The sequence below is a fragment of the Lepisosteus oculatus genome, chromosome 18 (assembly GCF_040954835.1).
Source record: "Lepisosteus oculatus isolate fLepOcu1 chromosome 18, fLepOcu1.hap2, whole genome shotgun sequence".
NCBI classification, from domain to species: Eukaryota; Metazoa; Chordata; class Actinopteri; order Semionotiformes; family Lepisosteidae; genus Lepisosteus; species Lepisosteus oculatus.
The window spans coordinates 19,630,312-19,655,699 of NC_090713.1; the positions used below are offsets into that span (position 1 = coordinate 19,630,312).

Here is a 25,388-nt window from a genome sequence, read left to right on the forward strand (position 1 = left end):
TTAGGAGGGTGATAAATGAGCTGTAGGCAGTGTCTGTGTCTTTTGCTGCTTCTGATCTGCTGCTGTGGACACAATCTCACATCCCAAAAGCTGGGGGAAAAAAAGTACTTTTTTCTCAATTATACCACTGATGCCCAATCCATAAGTAACCTCTAAAAGGCCGAAGGATTATCACCACATCTGCTTTTCCAGCTCTCTGGGACACAATTAACGTTTTTTTCACCGATTAAGTCAAGGACAACAACAAAACTTTGCTCTTCCCAGAACTGTAAGTACCCTTTCCAATTGCATTAACTCGTCTCTGTGTTCATCTGTATTTTACAGTGGCTGTTGGAGATTATTCTGTTTCTAAATTTCTCCCAGTTCTGAAACTGGTTATTCATGGGCTGCAGCCCGTTTGAAATCACTAAATGCTTCAAGACTTCAACATGTATTAAAACTGAGGTCAAACGCTGACTTTGATATTCCACCCAACCATCAAAAGAGAGATAAAAATACAAGTTTCTCTGAATAAGAATCCAGTTCTCTATTGTACCATCTACCTGTTTGCAAGTGTTTCTAAATCTACACTACTGATATATTACAATATAACTAGTGAGTATTATAACATATTATATGAAGTATATAATACATCCAGTATAATAACAATAATATAAATAAATAATAATAAACTTTATTTTATATAGCACCTTTAAAGGTCTTCTCAAAGCGCTTCACAGGATGACGACAACAATAAATAAGAAGAATACACCAGATAAAACACAATGACAATACACAGAGGAGACCGTGGATGGTGGTACTAAGAAAAGCAGAGGGGTGAAGAATGGAACCAGTTCAGTAAAGGCTCTTCTGAAGAAGAGGGTTTGGAGTCTGGATTTGAAGGAGTTTAGAGAAGGTGACTCTCTGATATCCTTGGGCAGAGAGTTCCAGAGCTTGGGGGCATAACAGGAGACGGCACTGAGGTTACCCCCAGAGTGTAGACGGGCTTTGAGGGACAGTAAGGAGAGCAAAATTCGAAGATCGAAGGTTGCGAGGTGGGGAGTAGGGTGATATTAGCTCAGACAGGTACTGAGGTGCCAAGCCAAGCAGAGCCTTATAGGTGAGCATGAGGATTTTAAAGTCTACTTGGAATTTGACCGGAAGCCAGTGCAAGGACTCCAGGACAGGAGTAATGTGATCACTTGCACTAGACCTGGTCAGGATTCTGGCTGCTGAATTTTGGACATACTGCAGTTTGTTCAGAGTAGATTTAGATACCCCAGCGAGTTGAGCATTACAGTAGTCAATTCGAGAGAACACAAATGTGTTGATCAGCTTTTCAGCCACAGTTAGTGATAACAGGGCGTAGTCTAGCGATATTTCTGAGGTGAAAAAAAATATTATATACAGTATATTATATGTACATATATTATAAAGAGTATATAATACATCCAGTATATGTACATATATTATAAAATATGGAGTATATAATATTTACTTATCTGGTCTTTGAGAAAATCCTTTTAAACCACAATGAACCATAGCAGGCTTTCAATCATGGAGACATCTCACAAGAAATGTTCTCCAATTAATCAATCAATCAAGGTTTATTGATCGATGCACAACAATACAGCCTACAGCGGTGGTTGTCGGTAATGAAATGCCTTTCCTGCAAGCTCGCCTCGAGAGACAGGACAGAAGCTGATTAGAATTAAGGTTACAGAGTCGGATACAACAAATTGCAATTGCCAAATTATTATTATTGCTTACACTTATATAGCGCTTTTCTGGACGCTCCACTCAGAGCTCTTTCCAGGTCATGGGATCCCCTCCACCCCCAGCAGTGTGTACCCCCACCTGGATGAGGCGCCAGTCTGCTCCCCACACCCCAGCTCTCAGTGGGGAGGAGAGCAGAGTGATGGAGCCAGTTCAGAGAGGGGGGTTATTAGGAGGCCATGATGGGTAAAGGCCAGGGGGGAAATTTGGCCAGGACACTGGGGTAACACCCCTACTCTTCTAGAGAAACACCCTGGGATTTTTAATGACCACAGAGAGTCAGGACCTTGGTTTGACGTCTCATCCGAAGGACGGCGCCTGTTTACAGTCTAGTGTCCCCCGTCACTATACTGGGGCATTAGGACCCACACAGACCGCAGGGTGAGCGCCCCCTGCTGGCCCCACTAACACCTCTTCCAGCAGCAGCCTCAGCTCTCCCAGGAGTCTCCCCCTCCAGGTACTGGCCAGGCTCACACCTGCTGAGTCTCCAGTGGGGCTGCCAGTGGGGAGCTGCAGGGTGATATGGCTGCTGGCTAAATATACTGACGTGCTGAGCTCCGTCACAAAATTATTCCTTTGAATACCTTTATTTGTAAGCCATCGTCTTGATTAAATCATTCAACGGCCTCAATTTTTAAGGGCTTGGGATAGAAGCAGGATTTGCAGAAGAGTGTGTGTCATTTTTAAATACACCGCCAGTTGTGAGTTTCAGAAGAGACATTTCTAACCTCTTATTCCTACCATATCTCCTTGTGTTACTTATTTGCGTAAATCTTGTAATTTGTAAGCAGGTGTGAGTCTGGTCAGTACCTGGAAGGGAGACCTCCTGGGAAAAACTAAGGTTGCTGCTAGGAAAGGTGTTAGTTGCTCCAGCAGGGGGCGCTCACCCTGCAGTCTGTGTGGGTCCTAATGCCCCAGTATAGTGACGGGGACACTAGACTGTAAACAGGTGCCGTCCTTTGGATGAGATGTAAAACTGAGGTCCTGACTCTCTGTGGTCATTAAAAATCCCAGGGTGTTTCTTTGAAAAGAGTAGGGGTGTAACCTTTGTGTCCTGGCCAAATTTCCCATTGGCCCTTACCAATCATGGCCTCCTAATAGCCCCCATCTCTGAACTGGCTCCATCACTCTGCTCTCCTCCCCACTGAGAGCTGGTGTGTGGGGAGCAGACTGGCGCCATTATCCAGGTAGGGGTACACACTGCTGGGGGTGGAGGGGATCCCCATGACCTGTAAAGCGCTTTGAGTGGAGTGTCCAGAAAAGAGCAACAGAAGTGAAAGCAATTAATATTATTATTATTAAATGTGGCCTGTCCCAACACAACAAAGATGATACTGTGATGTCTATTATAGAAATGTTGATTTCTGTCCACTATTATTTGATTACAAATGGTAGGGAACTGTTAAGTCTATAAAACAAGCTAGGGATAAATTAGAAGATCATACTACGATGTTTATTATAGCAATCTTTATTTCTGTATATTAATGAGTATAAACAGTAATAATACAAAACTAGCTAGGAAAAACAGATATATTGGTTTGCTGCTGCCTACATGTGATAACCCCATACATACATATCTGTAAATGATAAATAAGCTGTCCATAATAAATATCCATATACCAGATAATAATGTTATTAATGCACGGAATACCGTAGTTGTAAACTAAGTAATCAGTATTCAGTTTTAATCATGCACATTTAAGTACTGTTCAGTGATTAAGAGGAGTGATTAATACGAGTCGCTGCCTGGGGGGAGAAACGTTATATTATAATATTATACTATTATTATATTACATATTGAAAACGATGATGGCCAGGCTGAGAGGCGTCTGCGACGATCCTGCCAGCACACTTCTTAGTCCTGGAGATGTAAAGGTCCTGGAGGATAGGCAGGTCACAGCCTGGCCGAATAAATACCTTGTTGAATGGAATTCAAAATTCTGGTCCGAGATGTTTTCATCCTAGGCCACTGAAACAGCAATTCTGTAATAACTCCCATAATAAAAGGGTAGGGTCCCGCAATAGGGAAAGACAGAAACAAGATAATTATATGAACGGCTGTCGCACTTTTTCACATCCATGTGGTGTTGAAAGTCAACGATGTCTCGGCTTCGCTCTCCCATGTGCTTTTGGGATTTTGCAGGTCGGCCGCGATGCCACATGTTGGCAGAGGACGGGGGTCAGGGAGACCAGACCGCTGGGCCCAGGCCGGTGGAGTTCGGAATCTGATCCGCGAATTCCTGAAGTGCTCCAAGCTGGAAAAAAGAATGCACTGGCAGGAGAGTATGTGGTCCGCACTGGCACAGCGAGTCTTTGGAGAGGTCAGTCTCAACCACAAGAAGTGGTTGTCGGTGGTCTGGCACGAGGACAGGAAACAGGTCAGAACCCAAGTGCTCAGGGCCTGGGAGCAGAGGAGGAGGATCAGTAAGGATTCCGAACCGGAGGATAACGCACAAGCGGAGCTCCAGAGATCATCGGCGGATACGGACGATCCACAGGCAGGCGTGAGCCTGGAAGGCACTGACAGCAGTGGACCGACCGAGGCAGAGAATACGGGTGTAGCACCGGGAGGGAAGCACGCGGAGCACGGAGAAAATTCCGGGAGCGCGGGCGTGGCTGGGGAGTCACCGCAAGGAAACAGGGAGTCGGGAGAGACAATCCGGGGGCGGAAAACATTCCAAATGTACCTGAAGGCCGACCAGTGGAGACAAATCGCGCCTGGGAAAGGCACGACTCAGCTGCGACGGCCCTGGACCCAGGTCTTGTATCGCGAGTTCCAGAAGATTAACACCGGCTGCCCAATAGCCTTCAGGCACCAACACGTCAGGACACCGCACAGCAGGGGAAGGACGGCCTTCCTCGTGGTTAGAGCCATCTGTACCTCCCGAGCTTGTAAGGCCAAATACGTCCTGACAATGAGAGAGAAGCCAGCGGGCGGGGACGACCTCGCGCTCGATGTTGTCCGAATCGGGCAGACCCAGCACAGCCGGGGGGGGGAGAAATCCCAACAAGCCCGCCGATGTTGGGGGAGGACCGCCCGTGGCACAAGTCCGGCTGCCGACACTGGGACCGGCTCTCCGCCTGAGCCACCAACACGGGATACCCTGAATGCCGCCTTATCGGAGTTCCGGAGCGCCGCGTGGCTCCAATATGATCTGGCTCTGGAATTGATTTTGACTCGGGAGATCATGAGGGACTACGACCTAGATCACGTCTGGTGGCCGGGATACATCCAGGTTTTGCTGATCAACCCGTTTACCACCTATCTTTACACCGAACAGGGAATGGGGATTCTGGCTGCCCATCTAAAGAAGGAGGAAAAGGTGTGCCTTCACCTGGGGGTGATGGGAGGAGTAGCCAGACCACTTCCCCTGCAGGAACAAAGGATTCTGTACTACGGCCTCACGTTACCAGGAAGGGGGAAAAACAAGCCCCCGTTGCCGGTGTCGGAAATGTTGACGGAAGACCACACCGTGGTCCCTGTGAAGAACTGGCTCCAAAAATTCCTGTTCGACATGGACACCTGCGCCGCCGAGAGGGTGCAGCAAGTCGAAACCGACTACCGCTGGGTCCTGATCCACAGCGTGCTCGATGCCTTCAACGGCGACACCGTCCCGGCATACCTGGCCCGCTCCATGAAAGTCTGCCGCGGGGAACTGATGAGCGCAGAGCTGCGGACCTTCACCGTCCTGCACCTGTGCCCCGCCCACCTGCTGAAGGCCGTCGCCCGCGCGGTGCGGGAGAGGACCGCCGACGCCGGGCGGCGAGACCTGGCCCGATCGTGCTTCGCCCTCCTGCAGAACAGCGCCTCTCTGGACGTGGCCAAGACCGTCTTCCGGCACATGTGCATCGTCTTCTCCGCCCGGCGGTCCACCGGCCCAGTCGAGGCCAGCCTCGCCTTCCTGAACGCCCACGCTTCCCAGACACGGACGCCGGAGCTTGCGGAGACGGAGGGCGAGGTCGGGAACGCGCCCACAACGAAGAGAACCATCATGGGCCGCTCCCCTTTCACTGCCGAATTTCAAGCTATATACAAGGATAGCACATCGGGTGAAAGAGAGGAAGACGCTGGAACCGCCACCAGTGCAAACCCCTATTTCTTTGACGAGATCATTCCTTTCCTGTTGGACAACTACATGGGATTATTTCCCCTCTGGAGCGGAATTTTGCTGGGGGACTTGGGAAGGTACGCTTCAGACCGCGAAGAGGACGTCCCAGAGGAGAGGGAGGCGCAGGCAGGAGGCTCCGCGGAGTGTCGGTGGGGGACCTGGTCGACAATCGTCAAGCATTCGATCCTTCGGCCCAGGAAGAAACGGAGTCCAGCAGAGTTTATCCAGACAATGAGGAAGGCCCTCCAGGGCCGGTACAGGGAACACGTGCTTCGGAATGCCCTCCCAGAGGAGGCCTTGAGGGGGCCCCCTTTCAGCGGGCTCACTCCGGCACCCGAAGAAAATCTGGAACTCTGAAAATGATCAGTGGGCAACGAGGGTATCGGAGGTAGCACGCCGACATTCGACAGCGCACCGCTCGCAATTCCCATCATCCCCCACCCCGCCAGAAGAAGAGAGATAAGGTAGAAGGAGACGTCGATTTTAAACATTGAAACGAGGGGCCCGACAGCAACTGCATGCAAGTACAGCGGGGGACAGCAGCAACCCCTGTCAGTAGCCGTATCGCCCTGCAGCTCACCGCTGGCAGCCCCACTGGAGCTCAGCAGGTAGGAGCCTGGCCAGTACCTGGAGGGGAGACTCCTGGGAAAAACTAAGGTTGCTGCTGGGAGAGGTGTTAGTGGGGCCAGCAGGGGGCGCTCACCCTGCGGTCTGTGTGGGTCCTAATGCCCCAGTATCGTGACAGGGACAGGTGTTACATTTTACGTCCTGTGCTCATATGCAGGTGGTTCACAGGGATACGTGTTGAGCAGTATTTCTCGCGTTGTGAATTTCATGTTCCGCAGTATTCCAGTTGGTGCGGAAGTGTGTGTTTTCCTTGCAGAGGTTTTGACATTAGAATCTTTGTGTCTGGAAAATGGCGCAAAAATTGAAAAATCTCAAAGGCGTTTCAAGCAAACATTACTGACGTTCCAGAATGAATATTGGACTTCGAGCTAACTTTACCGCGGTCAACACGACCGAAGATATTTTCCCAGACAGAATAATTGTGGTAGCTGTGCGCTGTATGTCTGCCTCACACAAAAAATATATATATATATTCGGGTGTAATTGCCTTGTATGCGAAATGCTAACTAGGAGACAGATTGTTGATTACGAGCTGGCCATCAGTGGTGTTCAGAATATTTAGATTTTATAGAACTGTTTTTCCTCGAAATTGTATGCCTTGTCTTTTTGTCAAATTGCATTTCCTGAAAATTGTGTTAATTGAAAATTCGTCTCGCTTGGGAATCTGCACATACGGAGGGATTTAAGATAACGTGTATTGGATCACGCTGGAGGAAGGGGTAACTCCCCGGAGGTTTCCTTACAGTTAAAGGAGGTTTTTCCTCCGTCCAGTGCTGTGCGGCATGTTTCTGTAGACAACAAATGAGTGGCAATGAGTACTTCAACAGACATCGCAATAAATCTGATTTATTTGAAGAAATAATTGTGTTTTCTGTGTTTTATTTAAATGTTAGTGCAGATTTACCATTCACTGCACGTGCCAGTCTGGAAACAGGGAGGTGTCTGCAAACAGCAGCAGCTTTAGCGAAGATGCAAGTCTGATCAAATCAAGGTGATTTTTTAATTATTTGTGGGTCTACAGATTACATTTCATCCACTTTTGGCAACCCACATTTTTTTGTTTGGTCGGGCAAGAGACTTTTCCCTATCCAGCGCTGTTGCGTCAATCAGGCAAGAGCAAGTGACACAAATACACCAAAGACATTGGCCAGGACGCACAAGTGAATGAATAAAAAGTTTCTATCAGCCGTGGGTCTCCAGATCGCATTCCACCCTGTTTGGAGGATGCACACAGTTTTTGTTGGGCCAGAAAGATTGTTTTACAGGCTTTAAAGAACAAGTTGTTTTTTAAAAAAAGTTTTTAAACCGGTTTAAAAAAAGTGGTCAGCCTTGCTGCCTCGTAGTGCTGGGGCCCTGCGTTCCAATTCCTGGGGTGCTGTCTGTGTGGAGTTTGCGTGTTCTCCACCGGTTTGTGTGGGTTTCCTCCCGAGTGCTTCTGTTTTCTCCAACAGGATATAAATAATAATAATAATAATAATAATAATAATAATAATAATAATAACAACAACAATATATAGCGCTTTTCTGGACACTCCACTCAAAGTGCTCTACAGGTCAAGGGGATCCCCCTCCACCCCCAGCAGTGTGTACCCCCACCTGGATGAGGCGCCAGTCCACTCCCCACACCCCAGCTGTCAGTGGGGAGGAGAGCAGAGTGATGTCTAGATTCGCATAGCAACGAATCTTAATCTAGAAGCTTCCGGTGTGAGCCGGAAATGGAAAGAAATTTAACGGTTAAACACGTTTTTTCTTTGACTCTGACACCACTCGGGAGACCTCTACAACAATTATGTGAGGAAACTTGACGCTTTCTTCCATTTTCTCCTTCAACAGACGACCCTTTCTGACAACAACATCAAAGAAGCCGAAATAATTTTACGGCTAACGGCTCCACATCATTTCCCCCTTTATAACTGACCTCCTCAGATCCCCTCAGACCTCAAGACGGCTCCCCGGCCAAAACCCTGTGTTTCCTTCTCTTTTCATCAAATGGAGTAAACATTTACTTGTTCCTTTATTTATCCAATTCCATGTATTGCCCTCAGAGCGCAGATACCCATAACCGATCTAAAAACAAAACAGCTTTAAATTCTCATTTCTACCCGCGGCTACGCCCTTGCTCTGCAGTCCCACACAATTATATGTATCTTATGTGTGTTTTCCCTCTAGCCTGCTGTTGTAAAAGAAATTGCGTTATTGGGGATAATAAAGACTCTCTCGTCTCTGAACCAGGGCTGAAGCAAATGTTTGAAAAGGCTCTTAGAACTGAGGTTATCTCCTAATTAATAAAACGAATGATTTTGGGACAGGAGGTTCAAACAGTTGAAAACGCTGCACAGCTCATGATCGTAGAAAAAAAAAGGACAGAAAACAAAGACGTAGTGAAGTGGTTAATGGTTAATGAGCGCATGGGGTCTCACCGCGAGCAGGCATGGTGGGCGCCGACGACTGATTGTAGACGGTTATAGAGCTTTTCTGAGAAACACACATCTGCGAGAGCAACTGCCCAGAGATGAAAAACTTTTTTTACACGTTTTATTTCTGGAAGGCCCTCGTCTCCCGTGACACCTGCTGTTGTGTGTTTATTTTTTTTGCGCGAATTCAGCTCCGAAAATTGCTCTGCCCTAAGTACGTGCTGCAGCACCCGATTCATACTGTATGACAGCCGACGACGAGTAAAACATTTCAGCGACACCTGTAGCAGATTGAGGATACTGTGTGCACTTTTGGCTGCCGTGTGACGAAAAAAGATACTGTTTCTCTGGTAGCAGTATAGACGCATTCTGGGGCTAGAAGCAATATATCCTGCTCATAAGAGCTGAGCATTTATAATCTTGAAGAAGACCACAAGGGACCAGGTATTCAAAATCTGCAAAGACAGAAAGTCGAACTAGCAGTGGTCTTCAGAATGAATAGTGAAACACTGCTCGTTCACTGTCTGATTCACTGTCAAACACTGGTCAGAGGACACACGTGGAAACTATGTGGAAGTGTTTTCTTAAACTTGAGAACAGGAGGCACTTCTTTACACAAAGGGTGGTGGGAGGGGGGAACAAGCCCCCCTTGCCATCTCGTGGAAGCCCACACTCTGGCTCCTTCCAAGAGCTGGATGAGATGCTCCTGGATGAGATGCTCCTTTTTTTACACAAAGGGTGGTGGGGGCGTGGAACAGAACTTAATCTCTTTAGTCTTGAACTGGGGGGAGGGTACTATGAGGGGCACTTAAGTATTAAGTCCCCCTCAGGGCACTACTCCGAAAAGGCCTAGACAAAGACATCCAGGGGAGGAATACATTGGAATCAACATTGAAACAAGGGCACACGTAGAACATCGAAGAGTGGCCAGGCGGCACTTCTTTACACAAAGGGTGGTGGGTGTCTGGAACAAATCCAGGCTAGCCATATTATTGAGGCAGATGTCCGGGAACAGCTGGGTAAGAGCCTGTGATCAATAAGGTTCTAGCAACTAAAATAAACTAGTTGGACTGCTTTGGCCTTTCTCTCTCTCTCTCTCTCTCTCTCTTCCTCGAACAGAAACCTCTTCGCTTCTCTCTCAAGTGAGGGAGGGGGCGGGCGGAGGCTCGCTGCACCCCCCCGTGCACAGCTCTCGTCGGCTCTCTGCTCTGAGAGAGACTCACAGCGCGGATCTCTCTCTCTCTCTCTCTCTCTCTGGGTCCCTGCTCCTCCCCGAAGGACCAATGGCGCAACAGGGTCTCTACTCCGATCTGCAGAGGCCGACGCAGGACCAGTACGAAGTCGTGGGCAAGAGGCCGAACGCAGAGGCAGGAGAGGAGACAACCAGTAAGTGAAGATCCCTTTCCTTCTCTATCGCTTTGCGTCGCAGGTAAAGACTCAGCTCCTGTCCGGCTCTCTTCCCCCTTCGGTTTCCCTTCCCCTGTCCGCCGCAGTCAAGCAGCGAGGCTCAGTTCTGCTGCCTAGTTCCCAAACGAGCTCGGGTCTTCGTAACTCTCGTTTCTGTTTCAAGTCTGAATTGCACGGGGACGTCTCTTCAGTCTCCCCCACGCACACAGCCGGCTGCACGTTGTGAAGCTGGGATATTTCTTGACTCCGGTCTCACGAAGGAGGCACGGCTCACTTCTGGCTTTAAAAGGCGAGCCGGGCACGGACAACGGAGAGGAACTTAATCTCTTTAGTCTCGAACGGGTAAATATTAAGTCCCCCTCAGGGCACTAACCCGAAAAGGCCTAGAGAAAGACATCCAGGGGGAGGAATACGTCAGAATCAACTTTGAAACCTTGAACCCTTTACATTTACAACGGTGAACGCTTTACACGAAGGGTGGTGGGTGTCTGGAACAGATCCACCCTAGCCATATTATTGAGGCAGATTCGCAGACAACAGCTGGATAAGAACCTGTGATCAACAAGGTTCTAGCAACCAAATAAGCTAGTTGGACTGCTTGGGCTTTCATGTATGAACCTTTTTTTTTTTAATAGGGCTTATTTTGTATAATAAACCTGTGGCTTCGCTTCTAAAGCGTCTTCGTGCCAGAGGGGTGGTGTTTAGGTGCTCTTGTTTTAATGCTTATTTTAGAGGCTGTGCTGCTCATACGCGTGCTTGAGTAATGATTATGGACACAGGTATAAACAAGCTCTACATCCGTTTTTCACTATTGTTTTTATGTGCTCTTGGTCTGATCCAGAGCAGGTTAATTCCAGGTCCAGACTCCCAGCCTTCCCTGACACCCTCAGCATTGCTGGGTCCTAAGGGGAGTTGGGTTAAGACCATAGCCCCTGCGTGATCACACCACAGCCTTCTCCTGTAACCATATAACCTGATCTATAAGCATGGGTCCATGTAGTCTGTATTAGCTATATAAACCTAGCCTGGAAGGAAAAAAAAAGTTTACACAGCTTATCCTGTTTGGCCAGGGACATTAACCAAAACCTTAGCCGGGTTTGCTACTACTTTCCCTAGGTGCTCTAGGTCACTGGACAGAACTATTATGCCCAATCCTGCAGCTAAGGCTTCCTCCAGAGAACAACTACTCCTTATTATCCAGAGGGCAGCTCCTTGCCTTTGGAGCTACACTATGGGTAGGGCTAAGCTGTGCTCCTTGACAACTCAGATTGCTTCCGAGACGGTGTATATGTCCTAACCCTTCATAATGGACAGATGGCTGTTAATCTTTTGAGCTGGGAGACTCAGCTAGAGGCCGGTCTCAGGAGTCACAATTGATGATATTCATGATGATCATATTCTCTCTGCTTTCCTCTCAAAGAGTCTCCGGGCCTTTGGGATCTTTGAAATAGGTGGGATCGGGCCAACAGACACACCGAACACACGACTGGAGGGTTACAAAAACACCAGCGTGCCTTATTTCACAGTGCAAAATGAAATAAAAAATGTTACTTTCAATAAAATTTGAAAAAATTAAAAGCCATCACAAGCAAACAGCAAGACGAAAATCCGAGCTCATCTGCGAGCTTCTGCCTCAACTGCCTCATCTCAAAACTCCTAAAAGAAGAAGCCACTTCTTAGAAACTCCCCCTGAGAAACTTTACAAAATGTCCAGTTCACAAGATCACAGTTTCTGCGGTTTTTGATCGGCTTCAATCCTGGGTTCCCCTCCCTGACCTTCCAACAGCAGATATCCACTGGCTAACCAGCACAGGGCGTCGCCTTCTTCCTGTTTTTTAAGCAGTCTCCCGACCAATTGTCTTCCTGCAACTGGTCAGGTGACGGAGAGCCGCCGCTCGTTCCTCCCAGAGGATTCTGGGGAATGTAGTCCTGTAGTCCTGTAGTCCTGCCCAGAGCTGTTGCTCTGAAATGGAGATTGTAAGGGAGACCACTAAGGAACATCCGCTGCAGCAGGGTCTAACTCGTACGTGCTGATGCGTGCCCGTTTGCCCCGATCTCTTTCCCTGAACACAAAAAATAACCTCCAAGGTGCCTCCACCAGCTACACTCTTGTCTAGACGAAAAGGTTTGTTGCGATGGAAGGCTCGCGTTTGCCGAAACGATGGCGTGCAGTCTTAATAATCGTTCAAGATCAATGGGAGCGTGTGCTCCCGGTCGATTGTGCTCTTTTCAGCTCCAGTCGCAATTCGGTGATCGACTGCTTTGGTCTCCATCTCTGTCTGTCTCTCTGTTTTAGCTTAGGTGCGGCGTTGGTGCTTTGCACAGCCAGTGTGTGTGAACGAGAATCTTTCTCTCTCTCACTCTCTCCCGCAGGGTCCAGCTCTGGAGCACCGATCCACATTGCTCTGGGGATTGTAGTATGTGTCTTACTGGTCGTCGTCATCGCCATGGGGGCAGTCTGTAAGTCGATCGCCAATAATAATAATAATAATAATAATAATAATAATAATAATAATTGCTTACACTTATATAGCGCTTTTCTGGATCCTCCACTCAGAGCTCTGTACAGGTCATGGGGATCCCCTCCACCCCCAGCAGTGTGTACCCCCACCTGGATGAGGCGCCAGTCCGCTCCCCACACCCCAGCTCTCAGTGGGGAGGAGAGCAGAGTGATGGAGCCAGTTCAGAGAGGGGGGTTATTAGGAGGCCATGATGGGTAAAGACCAGGGGGGAAATTTGGCCAGGACACCGGGGTAACACACCTACTCTTCTCGAGAAACGCCCTGGGATTTTTAATGACCACAGAGAGTCAGGACCTCGGTTTTACGTCTCATCCGAAGGACGGTGCCTTTTTACGATATAGTGTCCCCCGTCACTATACTGGGGCATCAGGACCCACACAGACCGCAGGGTGAGCGCCCCCTGCTGGCCCCACCTCTACCAGCAGCATCCTTAGTTTTTCCCAGGAGTCTCCCCTCCAGGTACTGACCAGGCTCACACCTGCTGAGTCTCCAGTGGGGCTTTCAGGTGTGAGTTGCAGGGTGATGGCTGCTGGCACTATCACAGATTATACATGGCAGCATTTCGGCTCTCATGCAACTGACTTTGCTGCAACATTCTGGCCTGATGACGCTGTCTCAGTAGCCAGCCAACACAGGGACTCCAGTGAAATCATAGTGCAATTGCATCATGGGAAATGTAGTTTTTTTTAGGTTACTCTGTAGTTGTGTTTGCCCTCCTATCTGTGGTCTTGTGGACAGGGCGCATTGAATTCAAAATTGAATTTCAATGTAAAACAGGTGTGAACCAAAGTTCTTAACACATCTTCTTCTTTCATACTGCTGTTTTAACGTTGCCAAAACGGCCCAAAATTTCAATGGTTTAAGGAAGACATTTCAATTCGATTTCTTTCTTCAAAGCTACGAAATTCTATTAAATTGTCATTTGCATGACTTGAACGTGTTTCTATTTGGCTTTTTAATGGTGTAAAAATAAACGTTATTCTGCATGGAGCCTTTCACGGGACTGTTTGTAACCCTAAGAACATGAGCCAGCAGCCATATCACCCTGCAACTCACAACTTGCAGCCCCACTGGAGACTCAGCAGGTGGGAGCCTGGTCAGTACCTGGAGGGGGGACTCCTGGGAAAGCTGAGGCTGCTGCTGGAAGAGGTGTTAGTGGGGCCAGCAGGGGGCGCTCACCCTGCGGTCTGTGTGGGTCCTGATGCCCCAGTATAGTGACGGGGGACACTAGACTGTAAACAGGCGCCGTCCTTTGGATGAGATGTAAAACCGAGGTCCTGACTCTCTGTGGTCATTAAAAACCCCAGGGTGTTTCTCGAGAAGAGTAGGGGTGTCACCCCGGTGTCCTGGCCAAATTTTCTCATTGGCCCTTACCAATCATGGCCTCCTAATAACCCCCCTCTCTGAACTGGCTCCATCACTCTGCTCTTCCCCCCACTGAGAGCTGGGGTGTGGGGAGCGTTCTGGCGCACTATGGCTGCCGTCGCCTCATCCAGGTGGGGGTACACACTGGTGGTGGTGGAGGGGATCCCCATTACCTGTAAAGCGCTTTGAGTGGAGTGTCCAGAAAAGCGCTATATAAGTGTAAGCAATTATTATTATTATAACAGTTACATTCATAACAGAGAGGAGGAAAAATGACAAATTGCAAAAATGTGAAATATTGGGCACTCGCAGAGTATTTGAATTTTTTTAAAATTTGTGGGGGAAAACGAAAGCTGGTAACCACTTGAAGATTTAAGGTAGAAAAGTAACAGTGCGCATCGTAGCTATGAAGAACAGCAGACAATTTGCATTTGTAATTTGGGGTTCCAAAATGATCTGGTATGAAAGATTTACGCATCTCTTGCAATCGGGCGATATAGACACCTCCCTGCATTGTGTAGATGGCGAGAAACCTGACGATGCGAGCTGACAGAAAGCACATCAGCTTTGGAAGCTGAATGCTTATTTAAAGAAACTCGTTCACAGCTCTAAATAAAACATTGTCGCTTGTGTCGCTGTGTTATGTAATGCTTTCTAATCTACAGTTCAGGGGAATTTAGCCCAGTATGTCTGCGGTCTTTGTCTATGTAACATTTGGGCTCAATCATTTCATTTTTTGGTCCTTCTGTACTTTGGCAATGCGATTAGAATGCAATTCGATTTAAGTTTATTTGTTGATCATGTTTAAAAGCCATTACCCAAGATGAGCACAAAGAAAAGGCTTGCAAATTGATCTCCACCAACCCAAGAGCAAAACTATATGCTCAAAAACTCAAACACACACAGAAATCTACCTCCACCTCACATGTCAAAAAGCTCACTCCCTATAATTTCTATCCTTTATCTCATCCTGTTGATGCGTGTTTTTGCACATCTGATGTTGTTTTGCACACTGCCTGTTGTTTTCGTTTTGCATACTGCCTGTTGTTGTCGTTTTTGCACACTGCCTGTTGTCGTTTTGAACACTGCCTGTTGTCGTTTTTGCACATTACCTGTTGCTGTTTTGCACACTGCCTGTTGTCTCTGTCTTTCTTTTCTTATACAATTGTATTGTTGTTTTTTTGTACTACTTATCGTCCGAGAGCTAGCTAAATAGCATTTCGTTATACCTTATACCTGTTTATGAGTATAATGACAATAAACTTGAACTTGAACTTGATATTGCCCATTAAAAACTTTAGTTAAAGGAGTTTTGTGAAGGTCCTCATTCACAGAATCACAAATGGACTTGGGCACCTTCAGAGGAATGTTACTGAGTCCGACTGGCTTAGAAAATGGATTTGGCCACAGCTTCATGAGTAGAACTGTTCTTGATGACAAAGACTACACACAAACACACCAGGACTGTTTTTTTCTTGAAAGGATTTAATGTAATCTTGAGGGGTAGAAGCTCAGCTACAAATCGAGCAACCCCATAGTCACCCCCAGCTATGAACAAGTCTAGGTTCGTGGACAAGACACCAGCAACTTGTGCACAATATTTATGCTAGTCTCGAGCAAAACATTTTACGATGATCATTTGTCAGTGTTTTCTACTTATATTATTGTACCTTTTATTGACACATTTTGGGCTGCTTGATTTGGGTTTGTAGGGGTCAGAGTCACTGCTGGGACACAGAAACGTGTTAGGTCTTCGATTGCCAGCAGCCCTGTCACCCTGCAACTCACAACTGGCAGCCCCACTGGAGACTCAGCAGGTGGGGGCCTGGTCAGTACCTGGAGGGGAGACTCCCGGGAAAGCTGAGGCTGCTGCTGGAAGAGGTGTTAGTGGGGCCAGCAGGGGGCGTTCACCCTGCGGTCTGTGTGGGTCCTAATGCCCCAGTATAGTGACGGGGGACACTAGACTGTAAACAGGCGCCGTCCTTCGGATGAGACGTCAAACCGAGGTCCTGACTCTCTGTGGTCATTAAAAATCCCAGGGTGTTTCTCGAGAAGAGTAGGGGTGTTACCCCGGTGTCCTGGCCAAATTTCCCCCCTGGCCTTTACCCATCATGGCCTCCTAATAACCCCCCTCTCTGAACTGGCTCCATCACTCTGCTCTCCTCCCCACTGAGAGCTGGGGTGTGGGGAGCGGACTGGCGCCTCATCCAGGTGAGGGTACACACTGCTGGGGGTGGAGGGGATCCCCATTACCTGTAAAGCGCTTTGAGTGGAGTGTCCAGAAAAGCGCTATATAAGTGTAAGCAATTATTATTATTATTTTTATTAATTGTCTTCACTCCAGGTGTTCCATAGACATGGTGGAGAGTTAAAGCTATCCCAGCAAACTACCTCTGAGCCTGGAGGTTTTACAGTATGTTCTAGCGAAAGTTCTGCACTTTACGAACACCAGCCCATTTAAAGCTACGATTCTTAGGGCACTCAAAAAGAGGAATCCCATATTTGGTCACTTTCAAACGTCTCTGTTCCTGGAGTCTTAAGAGAGTAAGATCCCTGCGTGGGTCCAGAAACACACATAAACTTTTTACGTTTTTATTTAAATGTGAGAGACTGCTCAGAAAAAGCCCACTCCTTCTTCATAAGAATTCCGAAACAGCGTTAGGAAGATTATGTGCCACCACCACTCAGAATGTCATTAATAATTAAGAACTCCTCTAATTCTGCTCTCCTTACTGTCCCCCCAAGCCCGTCTACATTGTAGGGGTGACAGGGCCTTCTCCTGTTATGCCCCCAAGCTCTGGAACTCTCTCCCCAAGGATATCAGAGAGTCACCTTCTCTAAACTCCTTCAAATACAGTCTCCAAACCCTCTTCTTCAGAAAAGCCTTTACTGAACTGGTTCCATTCTTCACCCCTCTGCTTTTCTCAGTACCACCATCCACGGTCTCCTCTGTGTATTGTAAAGGAACAAGTAATAGGTCTATTCCAGGCTGAAAAGAGAAGAGAGAAAACACAACGTTTCAGCCTTCTTCAGGTGTGAGGGCTTCACAGCCGAAACGTTGCATTTTTTCTCTTCTCTTTAGGAATAATCCTATTACTTGTTCCTTTGCAGACTACACATGCTGACTCAGCTACCCATCTGTGTATTGTCATGGTGTTTTATCTTGTGTATTCCTTTTATTTATTGGTGTTGTCATTCTGTAGAGCGGTTTGAGAAGCCACCTTTAAAGGCGCTATATAAATAAAGTTTTTTTATTATTATCAATTATTCTAATTTAAGTTTAACCCACGCGAACGAATCCCCTGTTTTAGTTTTGGCGGCCTCTAGTGGCAGGACTGTGGAAATGACAACCCTTCTATGGGGACGGTCTGCCTCCTGAACTCCTGTCCCAACGCCCAGGACTGCTGTCCTGTGCTGTCTGTTCGAGTCTCACAGTCCCTCTGCCTTCTCTCTCTGGCAGGATTTAAACTTGGGCCACATTGTCGAACAGAAGCCATTTTTTTTGCGCCACCTCAGTATAACGGACTGTAGCTTGGCTTTATATGAGAGCCTCCTGAGTCCATCCCCAGCTATTCTGGAACGGCATCTTCCAATTGAAGGCCGCGGGGAAGTCTATCCCAGCAAGCAACAGGCGCAAGGCAGGGTACACCCCGGATGGGACGCCAGTCCATCACAGAACACACACACACACACCAGGGCAAATGAACCCACCAGCCCGTCAGTGGGTGGAAACACCCACGTAAACACAGGGAGAACATGCAAACTCCACACAGACAGCACCCCAGATCCCAGGGGTGGGAGACAGCAAAGCCTAACCACTGCGTCACCCTCGTCACCTCGGTTCAATTTATAGCGAAAGAGCACTGTTAAGGAGGTCCTGCTGCAGGTCCTCTGCCAGGGTATTCGTCAGTGCAGATCGCGAGAGGAGAGGCTGACTGGGTGTGATCTGCAGGGGGGCACAAGTGCCGCCAACCGGGCGGGAACGTGCACCTGGAGCCCAGACCGGGAGACCCGGAGCAGCCCCCCGTGGACAAGGATCAGGAACGGGAAAGATGTGCGGATCCGACCGAGAAGGAGCCCGAGTTGCTGAATGATCTCAGGAGGTTCCTCTGCATGGATCCGGTCACCGGAACGACAGGTAACGTCGCCAGTAGAGGGAAATGGGGAGCTCCGCGGGACCCCAGCAGATACTGCGCCCTAAAACCCAGACACAGAGATCAGAAGAACAGTCCCAGTTGAGTGGAGGCTCCGTTTTCGGTAGTTAATTGATCTGAGGGTCAGCGTCAACCCCATGGCTGGGCGGCTCGTTCCACGCTCCCGCCCCCCCTTTGTGTAAAGTAGTGTCTCCTGGCCCGACTGCAGGATCCCTTCTAACTGTTTCTTGACCAGAAGCCAGTTTACTGCCTTCCCCCACATAGCTGGACGGCTTGTTCCCCACTCCCACCACCCTTTGTGTACAGAGGAAGTGCCTCCTTTTTTTCGACGTTTTAAATGCACTTCCCTAAGGTTTCCACCTGTGCCCTGCGGGGTGTGTTTCATTGGTCATTCTGAGGATATACAGTGCACACAACGCATGCTAAATACTACTTTTTGCACTAAAGTTAGGGTGGATTCCGTCTGAAATGGAAATTGATTGTAGCAGAAATACATAAAGAGAAGAAACTACACTAGCCATAAGCCAGCAGCCATATCACCCTGCAACTCACACCTGGCAGCCCCACTGGAGACTCAGCAGGTGTGAGCCTGGTCAGTACCTGGAGGGGGAGACCTCCTGGGAAAGCTGAGGCTGCTGCTGGAAGAGGTGTGAGTGGGGCCAGCAGGGGGCGCTCACCCTGCGGTCTGTGTGGGTCCTGATGCCCCAGTATAGTGACGGGGGACACTAGACTGTAAACAGGTGCCGTCCTTTGGATGAGACGTAAAACTGAGGTCCTGACTCATTAAAAAACCCAGGCTGTTTCTCGAAAAGAGTAGGGGTGTCACCCCGGTGTCCTGACCAAATTTCCCCCCTGGCCTTTACCCATCATGGCCTCCTAATAACCCCCCTCTCTGAACTGGCTCCATCACTCTGCTCTCCTCCCCACTGAGAGCTGGGGTGTGGGGAGCGGACTGGCACCTCACACAGGTGTTGGTACACACTGGTGGGGGTGGAGGGGATCCCCATGACCTGTAAAGCGCTTTGAGTGGAGGGTCCAGAAAAGCGCTATATAAGTGTAAGCAATTATCATTATTATTATTATTCCACCCAGATGGATTTGATTCTATACAATATCTTATATAGATATTGGGTTGGGAAATAAGTTCGGCATCGCAGGGAACCCCCTAAATGTATATAACCGTTCTCAGTCAGAAATAACTAAAACAAGCAAACCCTGAAATGTACAGATCCAGTAAATTCCGGAACGTACAGAGCTCTCCGTCATCGGATACTTCTGTGCAAAGTTGTGTATTCTGTGCACAGGGCATTGTGGGAAAACTCGTGTGACCCTGCTAACAAAGGGGGCTGTGATAAGATCAGATCACTTTATTGGCCATATATAGTTTCTTGCATTAGGAATTTGGCTTTTCACAGACCCCAGCTTGCTCTCCATGAGACACACAGACAGGGAGAGAAGCTGGGGGTCAGAGCGCAGGGTCAGCCATTTATACGGCGCCCCTGGAGCAGCTGGGGTGAAGGGCCTCGCTCAGGGGCCCAACGGAGTAGGATTCCTCTGCCGGCTGTGGGATTCGAACCGGCAACCTCCCAGCCACAGGCACTCTGCCCCTTTTATTTTTATAAGATAATTATCAGATAAGCTGTGAAAGAGGGAGACATTTCCATTTAAGCTTAGTATATTTCTACCCCCAGATGGGTGGAGGGCTGTCTGGGTGGAGTTTGCATGTTCTCCCCTGTGCTTGCGTGGGTGTCCTCCAGGTGCTTAACTTTCTGTCCCGCAGTCCATAGGCATGCTGGGAGGTTAGTAGGCTCCTGGGAAAACTGGTCCTGGAGTGTGTTGGTGTGCGTGCCCTGTGATGGACTGGCGTCCTGTCCAGTGTGTAGCCTGCCATTGTGCCCGCTTCGTGCTGGGATAGACTCTGGACCATGTCAATTTCTTTGTCTTTTAGGTACACCAAACGTCCACATCTCTGTCGAAAACGTGGAATGTGGAATAAATTCCTTAGCTCTTTTCCAACACTTAATAGTGTTAATAATTCTGGCTTATAGTTCAGCAAAACTATATAGTATTGTCAACCTTTTTATAGCTAAATATGCATGTTATTTGGGGAAATGTATGAAGTGCTGTTATTTAAACATAATATTCTTATTGCTAAACCTCTGTGTCTGAATCTGTTCATATTTTTAAAGATGCCCGTCTTCCTGTGTGTCTCTCTAGGAGAAGTGTGTGAAATCTGTCCCTCCAGTTGGCACAGGGGTCCCAATGGGACCTGTTACTTTGTCTCATCTGAAGGGAAATCCTGGGATTTTTCCTATAATGCGTGTTCTGTCCTGGGGGCTCATCTCGCTGTGATCCAGGACAGAGAAGAGCTGGTGAGGACCCACAGACGGATTCATACAGAGCCGACTCTGCATTGGGGATCCATATTGATATGCATGGAAAAAAAAACACTAACCCTTTTAATACTTGAAAGACCACAAATTAAAATGTGTGAATGTGAACAAACAATCCATTAATTTTCTAAGAGCTTTATCCAGTTAGTTTTATTCAGTGAAACGGAGCTCTCACTCTGCTACTCCTGAGCTCTCACTCTGCTCCTCCCGAGCTCTCACTTTACTCCTCCCGGGCTCTCTGCTCCTCCTGAGCTCTCATACTGAACCTCCTGAACTCTCACTCTGCCTCCTCCTGAACTCTCACTCTGAACCTCCTGAGCTCTCACTCGGCTCCTCCTGAGCTCTCATACTGAACCTCCTGAGCTCTCACTCTGCTCCTCCTGAGCTCTTACTCTGAACCTCCTGAGCTCTCACTCAGCTCCTCCTAAGATCTCATACTGAACCTCCTGAGCTCTCACTCTGCTCCTCCTGAGCTCTTACTCTGAATCTCCTGAGCTCTCACTCAGCTCCTCCTAAGATCTCATACTGAACCTCCTGAGCTCTGACTCTGCTCCTCCTGAGCTCTCATACTGAACCTCCTGAGCTCACTCTGCTCCTCCTGAAATCTCATACTGAACCTCCTGAGCTCTCACTCTGCTCCTCCTGAGCTCTCATACTGAACCTCCTGAGCTCACTCTGCTCCTCCTGAAATCTCACACTGAACCTCCTGAGCTCTCACTCTGCTCCTCCTGAGCTCTCATACTGAACCTCCTGAGCTCACTCTGCTCCTCCTGAAATCTCATACTGAACCTCCTGAGCTCTCATTCTGCTCCTCCTGAGCTCTCATATTGAACCTCCTGCGCTCTCACTCTGCTCCTCCTGAGATCTCATACTGAACCTCCTGAACTCTCACACTGCACCTCCTGAGCTCTCACTCGCTCCAATCTTCCCAGCTAAGAAAATGTCTTTTTTCTGTTCTGGCAGATGAGGAGAACTGTTTCTCTATTGGCTTTGCAGGAGATGCTCCGTGAGGTAACTGTGACTGGTTTTCGGTACTGGATTGGGCTGAGCAGTAACGGCAGTGCTAGGTGGCGCTGGCTTGATGGGACACAGCTACTCACTAATGTGTAAGTGCCTGTGCAGGCATGTGTGAAAGATGAGTATGTTCACACTTTTAGGAGGTAAAATCACTGCCACTCTTGCAGTTTCCCCTATAAGGAATTGTTATCATTTCCCCTGATCTTGTTTTTAATCCTGTTATTCATATCCTAATTCTGCTACTTCTTAATCACCAGTTTTTAATTGTCTTGTTATTAATATTTGAGAAGAAGAATAGGGTGGCACAGTGGTGAAGTGGGCAGCATTGCTACCTTGCAGTATTGGGGCCCTGGGTTCAATTCCTGGGGTGCTGTCTGTGTGGAGTTTGCATGTTCTCCCCATGTGGGTGTGGGTTTCCTCCCACAGTCCCAAGACATGCTGATGGTTTAAATGGCTTCTGGGTAGAGTTGCCCTGGTGTGACAGTCTGTATGCCCTGTTAATGGACTGGTGTCCTGCCCAGGGTGTATCCCACCTTGTGCCCATTGCTTGCTGGGATAGGCTCCAGCTCTCCCATGATTCTTCACTGGATAAAATGGTTAGATACTGGTTGAAGGGAGAAGAGGTGTGGTTGAGAATGCACAGCACTATTGACATAATCACCCTTTAAACATCTGATGCTCCACAGACTGTGACCATGTTCACTTAACCCTCCCAGCTGTGGGGTTGTGTGCAGAGATATTTTATATCGAGCACTGACATTCTTCATGGTCTTATTGGTGATGTCAATACTATTGAAAAACTGTATCAGGAGCATGTATAGGTTCTATAAAGATGCATGTTAACTTATGTTGAAGATGAAGGTGCGTTGAGGTCAGTTGAAAGTGTGTGGAGATGTGTTGAGCCGTGCAAGATATGTTAAGATCAGATTGGCCTGTGTTGAGGTGTGTGTCTGTGACGTGTGTTAAGGTCGGATGAGGGCGTGTTGAGGCGATGCTGAGGTCAGTTGAAAGTGTGTGGAGATGTGACGTGTTGAGCCGTGGGAGATATGTTAAGATCAGATGGGGCTGTGTTGAGGTGTGTGCGTGTGACGTGTGTTAAGGTCGGATGAGGGCGTGTTGAGGCGATGCTGAGGTCAGTTGAAAGTGTGTGGAGATGTGACATGTTGAGCCGTGGGAGATATGTTAAGATCAGATTGGGCTGTGTTGAGGTGTGTGTGTGTGACATGTGTTAAGGTCAGATGAAGGCGTGTTGAGGTGATGCTGAGGTCACTTGAAAGTGTGTGAGATATGTAAAGATCAGATGGGGCTGTGTTGAGGTATGTGTATGACGTGTGTTAAGGTCGGATGAAGGCGTGTTGAGGTGATGCTCTGCTGAGGTGTTAAGGAATGGAAACGTATCTATGCATTCGCAAAACAATAGCGAATTACTTTTATAAGCGTGAATGTTCATCAGCAAAAGTTATCATAGGTTGGTTTGTGTTTTTGCTTTGTTTTGTCATATGTGAGATCCAAATTGGGCTTTGCGCTAGACATTGTCCACTTTCTAGTGGCTTCTTTTAAATCGGCATCAAGCAGTTTAACCACAAAGGAAATAATATAAAGACATGGGACCCTGGGTCAGCTCAGGGTGGTAGCCTAGCAACAGGCAAAAGAGATTGAAAGATTTCCCACTATGGCATATAAGGGTTTTCTTCTCTCTGTTTAATCAGACACCAGCCCATAAACGAGTGCTCTGGACCTTCCTGCCTGTTGAGGGGTGCTGGTGACTGTTTCATGTCACACAGGTTCCTCCCAGTGCTGAATAAATAAACAATTTTCAGTTGACATTTTACTTTGAACTACTGTCTGGTTATTTTCGGCTATTCGAATGGGATTTCAAGTCTGTTAAGTACAGGATGTTCAGTTCAGTGTGCGTTGAGGTCATGTTTGTGTTGAGTTGAGGTGTGTGTCCAGTATGTTAAGGTGCATTGAGGGTGTGTTGAGGTGATGTTGTGTTGGGTTGAGGTGTGTGTCTAGTGTGTCACGGTCAGTTGAGGGTGTGTTGCGATGATGTTGTGTTGAGTTGAGGTGTGTGTCTAGTGTGTCACAGTCAGTCGAGGGTGTGTTGAGGTGATGTTGTGTTGAGTTGAGGTGTGTGTCTAGTATGTTAAGGTCAGTTGAGGTTGTGTTGAGTTGAGGTGTGTGTTTAGTGTGTTACGGTCAGTTGAGGGTGTGTCGTGTTGAGTTGAGGTGTGTGTCCAGTATGTTAAGGTGCATTGAGGGTGTGTTGAGGTGATGTTGTGTTGAGTTGAGGTGTGTGTGTCTAGTATGTTACGGTCAGTTGAGATGATGTTGTGTTGAGTTGAGGTGTGTGTCTAGTGTGTTACGGTCAGTTGAGGGTGTGTTGAGGTGACGTGTGTTGAGTTGAGGTGTGTGTCTAGTGTGTCACAGTCAGTTGAGGGTGTGTTGAGGTGATGTTGTGTTGAGTTGAGGTGTGTGTCTAGTATGTTACGGTCAGTTGAGATGATGTTGTGTTGAGTTGAGGTGTGTGTCTAGTGTGTTACGGTCAGTTGAGGTGATGTTGAGCTGTGTGTCTAGTGTGTTACGGTCAGTTGAGGGTGTATTGAGGTGATGTTGTGTTGAGTTGAGGTGTGTGTGTCTAGTATGTTACGGTCAGTTGAGATGATGTTGTGTTGAGTTGAGGTGTGTGTCTAGTGTGTCACGGTCAGTTGAGGTGATGTTGAGCTGTGTGTCTAGTGTGTTACGGTCAGTTGAGGTGATGTTGAGCTTTGTGTCTAGTGTGTCACGGTCAGTTGAGGGTGTGTTGAGTTGAGGTTTGTGTCTAGTGTGTTACGGTCAGTTGAGGGTGTGTTGAGTTGAGGTGTGTGTCTAGTGTGATACGGTCAGTTGAGGGTGTGTTGAGGTGACCAGACTCTCACAGTGACTCTACTCCTCCTCTTGAAGGGTCACAGATGGTGATGACAGCCACAGAAGCTGTGGATACTTAAGAGGGACCATAAGCACGTTTCATTCCGATTCCTGCAGCACAGAACTCCGCTGGGTCTGTGAGCGAAGCTCTGTGCGATTGTGAGGAGCTGCACCGCCATCTCTAACAGCTGGACATCACAGAGCTCACCGCCTGCCATGACAACAGGCTACCACAAGGTGGAGACAGAGAGCAAAAACCGGGTCCCACGACAGACCACAGCAGGGTCCTCCAATCCTGTTTCTTATAACCCTGGCATCCCCAGGAATCTCCCAGTCTGGTTTTATTGAATTAAAAATGATGTCTAACGTTCTTCCTCCATTTAATCAACATACAGTATGAAGGTATACAATGCTGTTTGCCGTTTTGTACAATTAAAGATGATCCAGTCACTCTTCAGTTGTGTGTGATCTTTGCCATTAAACGCCTGTGATCATGACTGTTGGACAGGTGGGGAGCAACTGGCTGAAACACAGGGGGCGATGTCAAGGTTCACAATCATTTTCCATTTCTTAACAGACATTTCTGCCTGAAACCGTGCAACGCAGTCGTTAACATGGCTCTCGCGCTGTGCTAAGGGCCCTGGGTTAGACTCCTGACTCGGGGTGCTGTCTGTGTGGAGTTTGCATGTTCCCCCTGTGCTCACATGGCTTTCCTCTG

The 25,388-nt window shown here is 48.0% G+C and overlaps 1 protein-coding gene across 2 annotated transcripts; it reads left to right on the forward strand.

The window, feature by feature from the left end:
- Positions 1-10,079: 10,079 nt before the first annotated feature.
- Positions 10,080-25,127, forward strand: LOC107075892 (killer cell lectin-like receptor subfamily G member 1). Of its 2 annotated transcripts, none has more exons than XM_069180290.1 (6): positions 10,080-10,291; positions 12,686-12,772; positions 18,152-18,337; positions 20,571-20,725; positions 21,743-21,852; positions 24,715-24,802. In XM_069180290.1, the coding sequence occupies exons 1-6, from the start codon at positions 10,189-10,191 to the stop codon at positions 24,719-24,721; spliced, it is 648 nt and encodes a 215-aa protein (XP_069036391.1). In that variant the 5' UTR covers positions 10,080-10,188; the 3' UTR covers positions 24,722-24,802. The 2 variants fall into 2 exon arrangements, with proteins under 2 accessions (XP_069036391.1, XP_069036390.1); XM_069180289.1 differs by having other exon boundaries at positions 10,085-10,291; positions 24,707-25,127.
- Positions 25,128-25,388: the final 261 nt, after the last annotated feature.

Bases quoted from the DNA above. Each gene is read 5' to 3' on its own strand.
- LOC107075892 (XM_069180289.1), top strand. From the start codon at position 10,189: ATGGCGCAACAGGGTCTCTACTCCGATCTGCAGAGGCCGACGCAGGAC. The intron at 10,292-12,685 runs GTAAGTGAAGAT...TCTCTCCCGCAG, and splicing joins GGCAGGAGAGGAGACAACCA to GGTCCAGCTCTGGAGCACCG. The intron at 12,773-18,151 runs GTAAGTCGATCG...TGTGATCTGCAG, and splicing joins CATCGCCATGGGGGCAGTCT to GGGGGCACAAGTGCCGCCAA.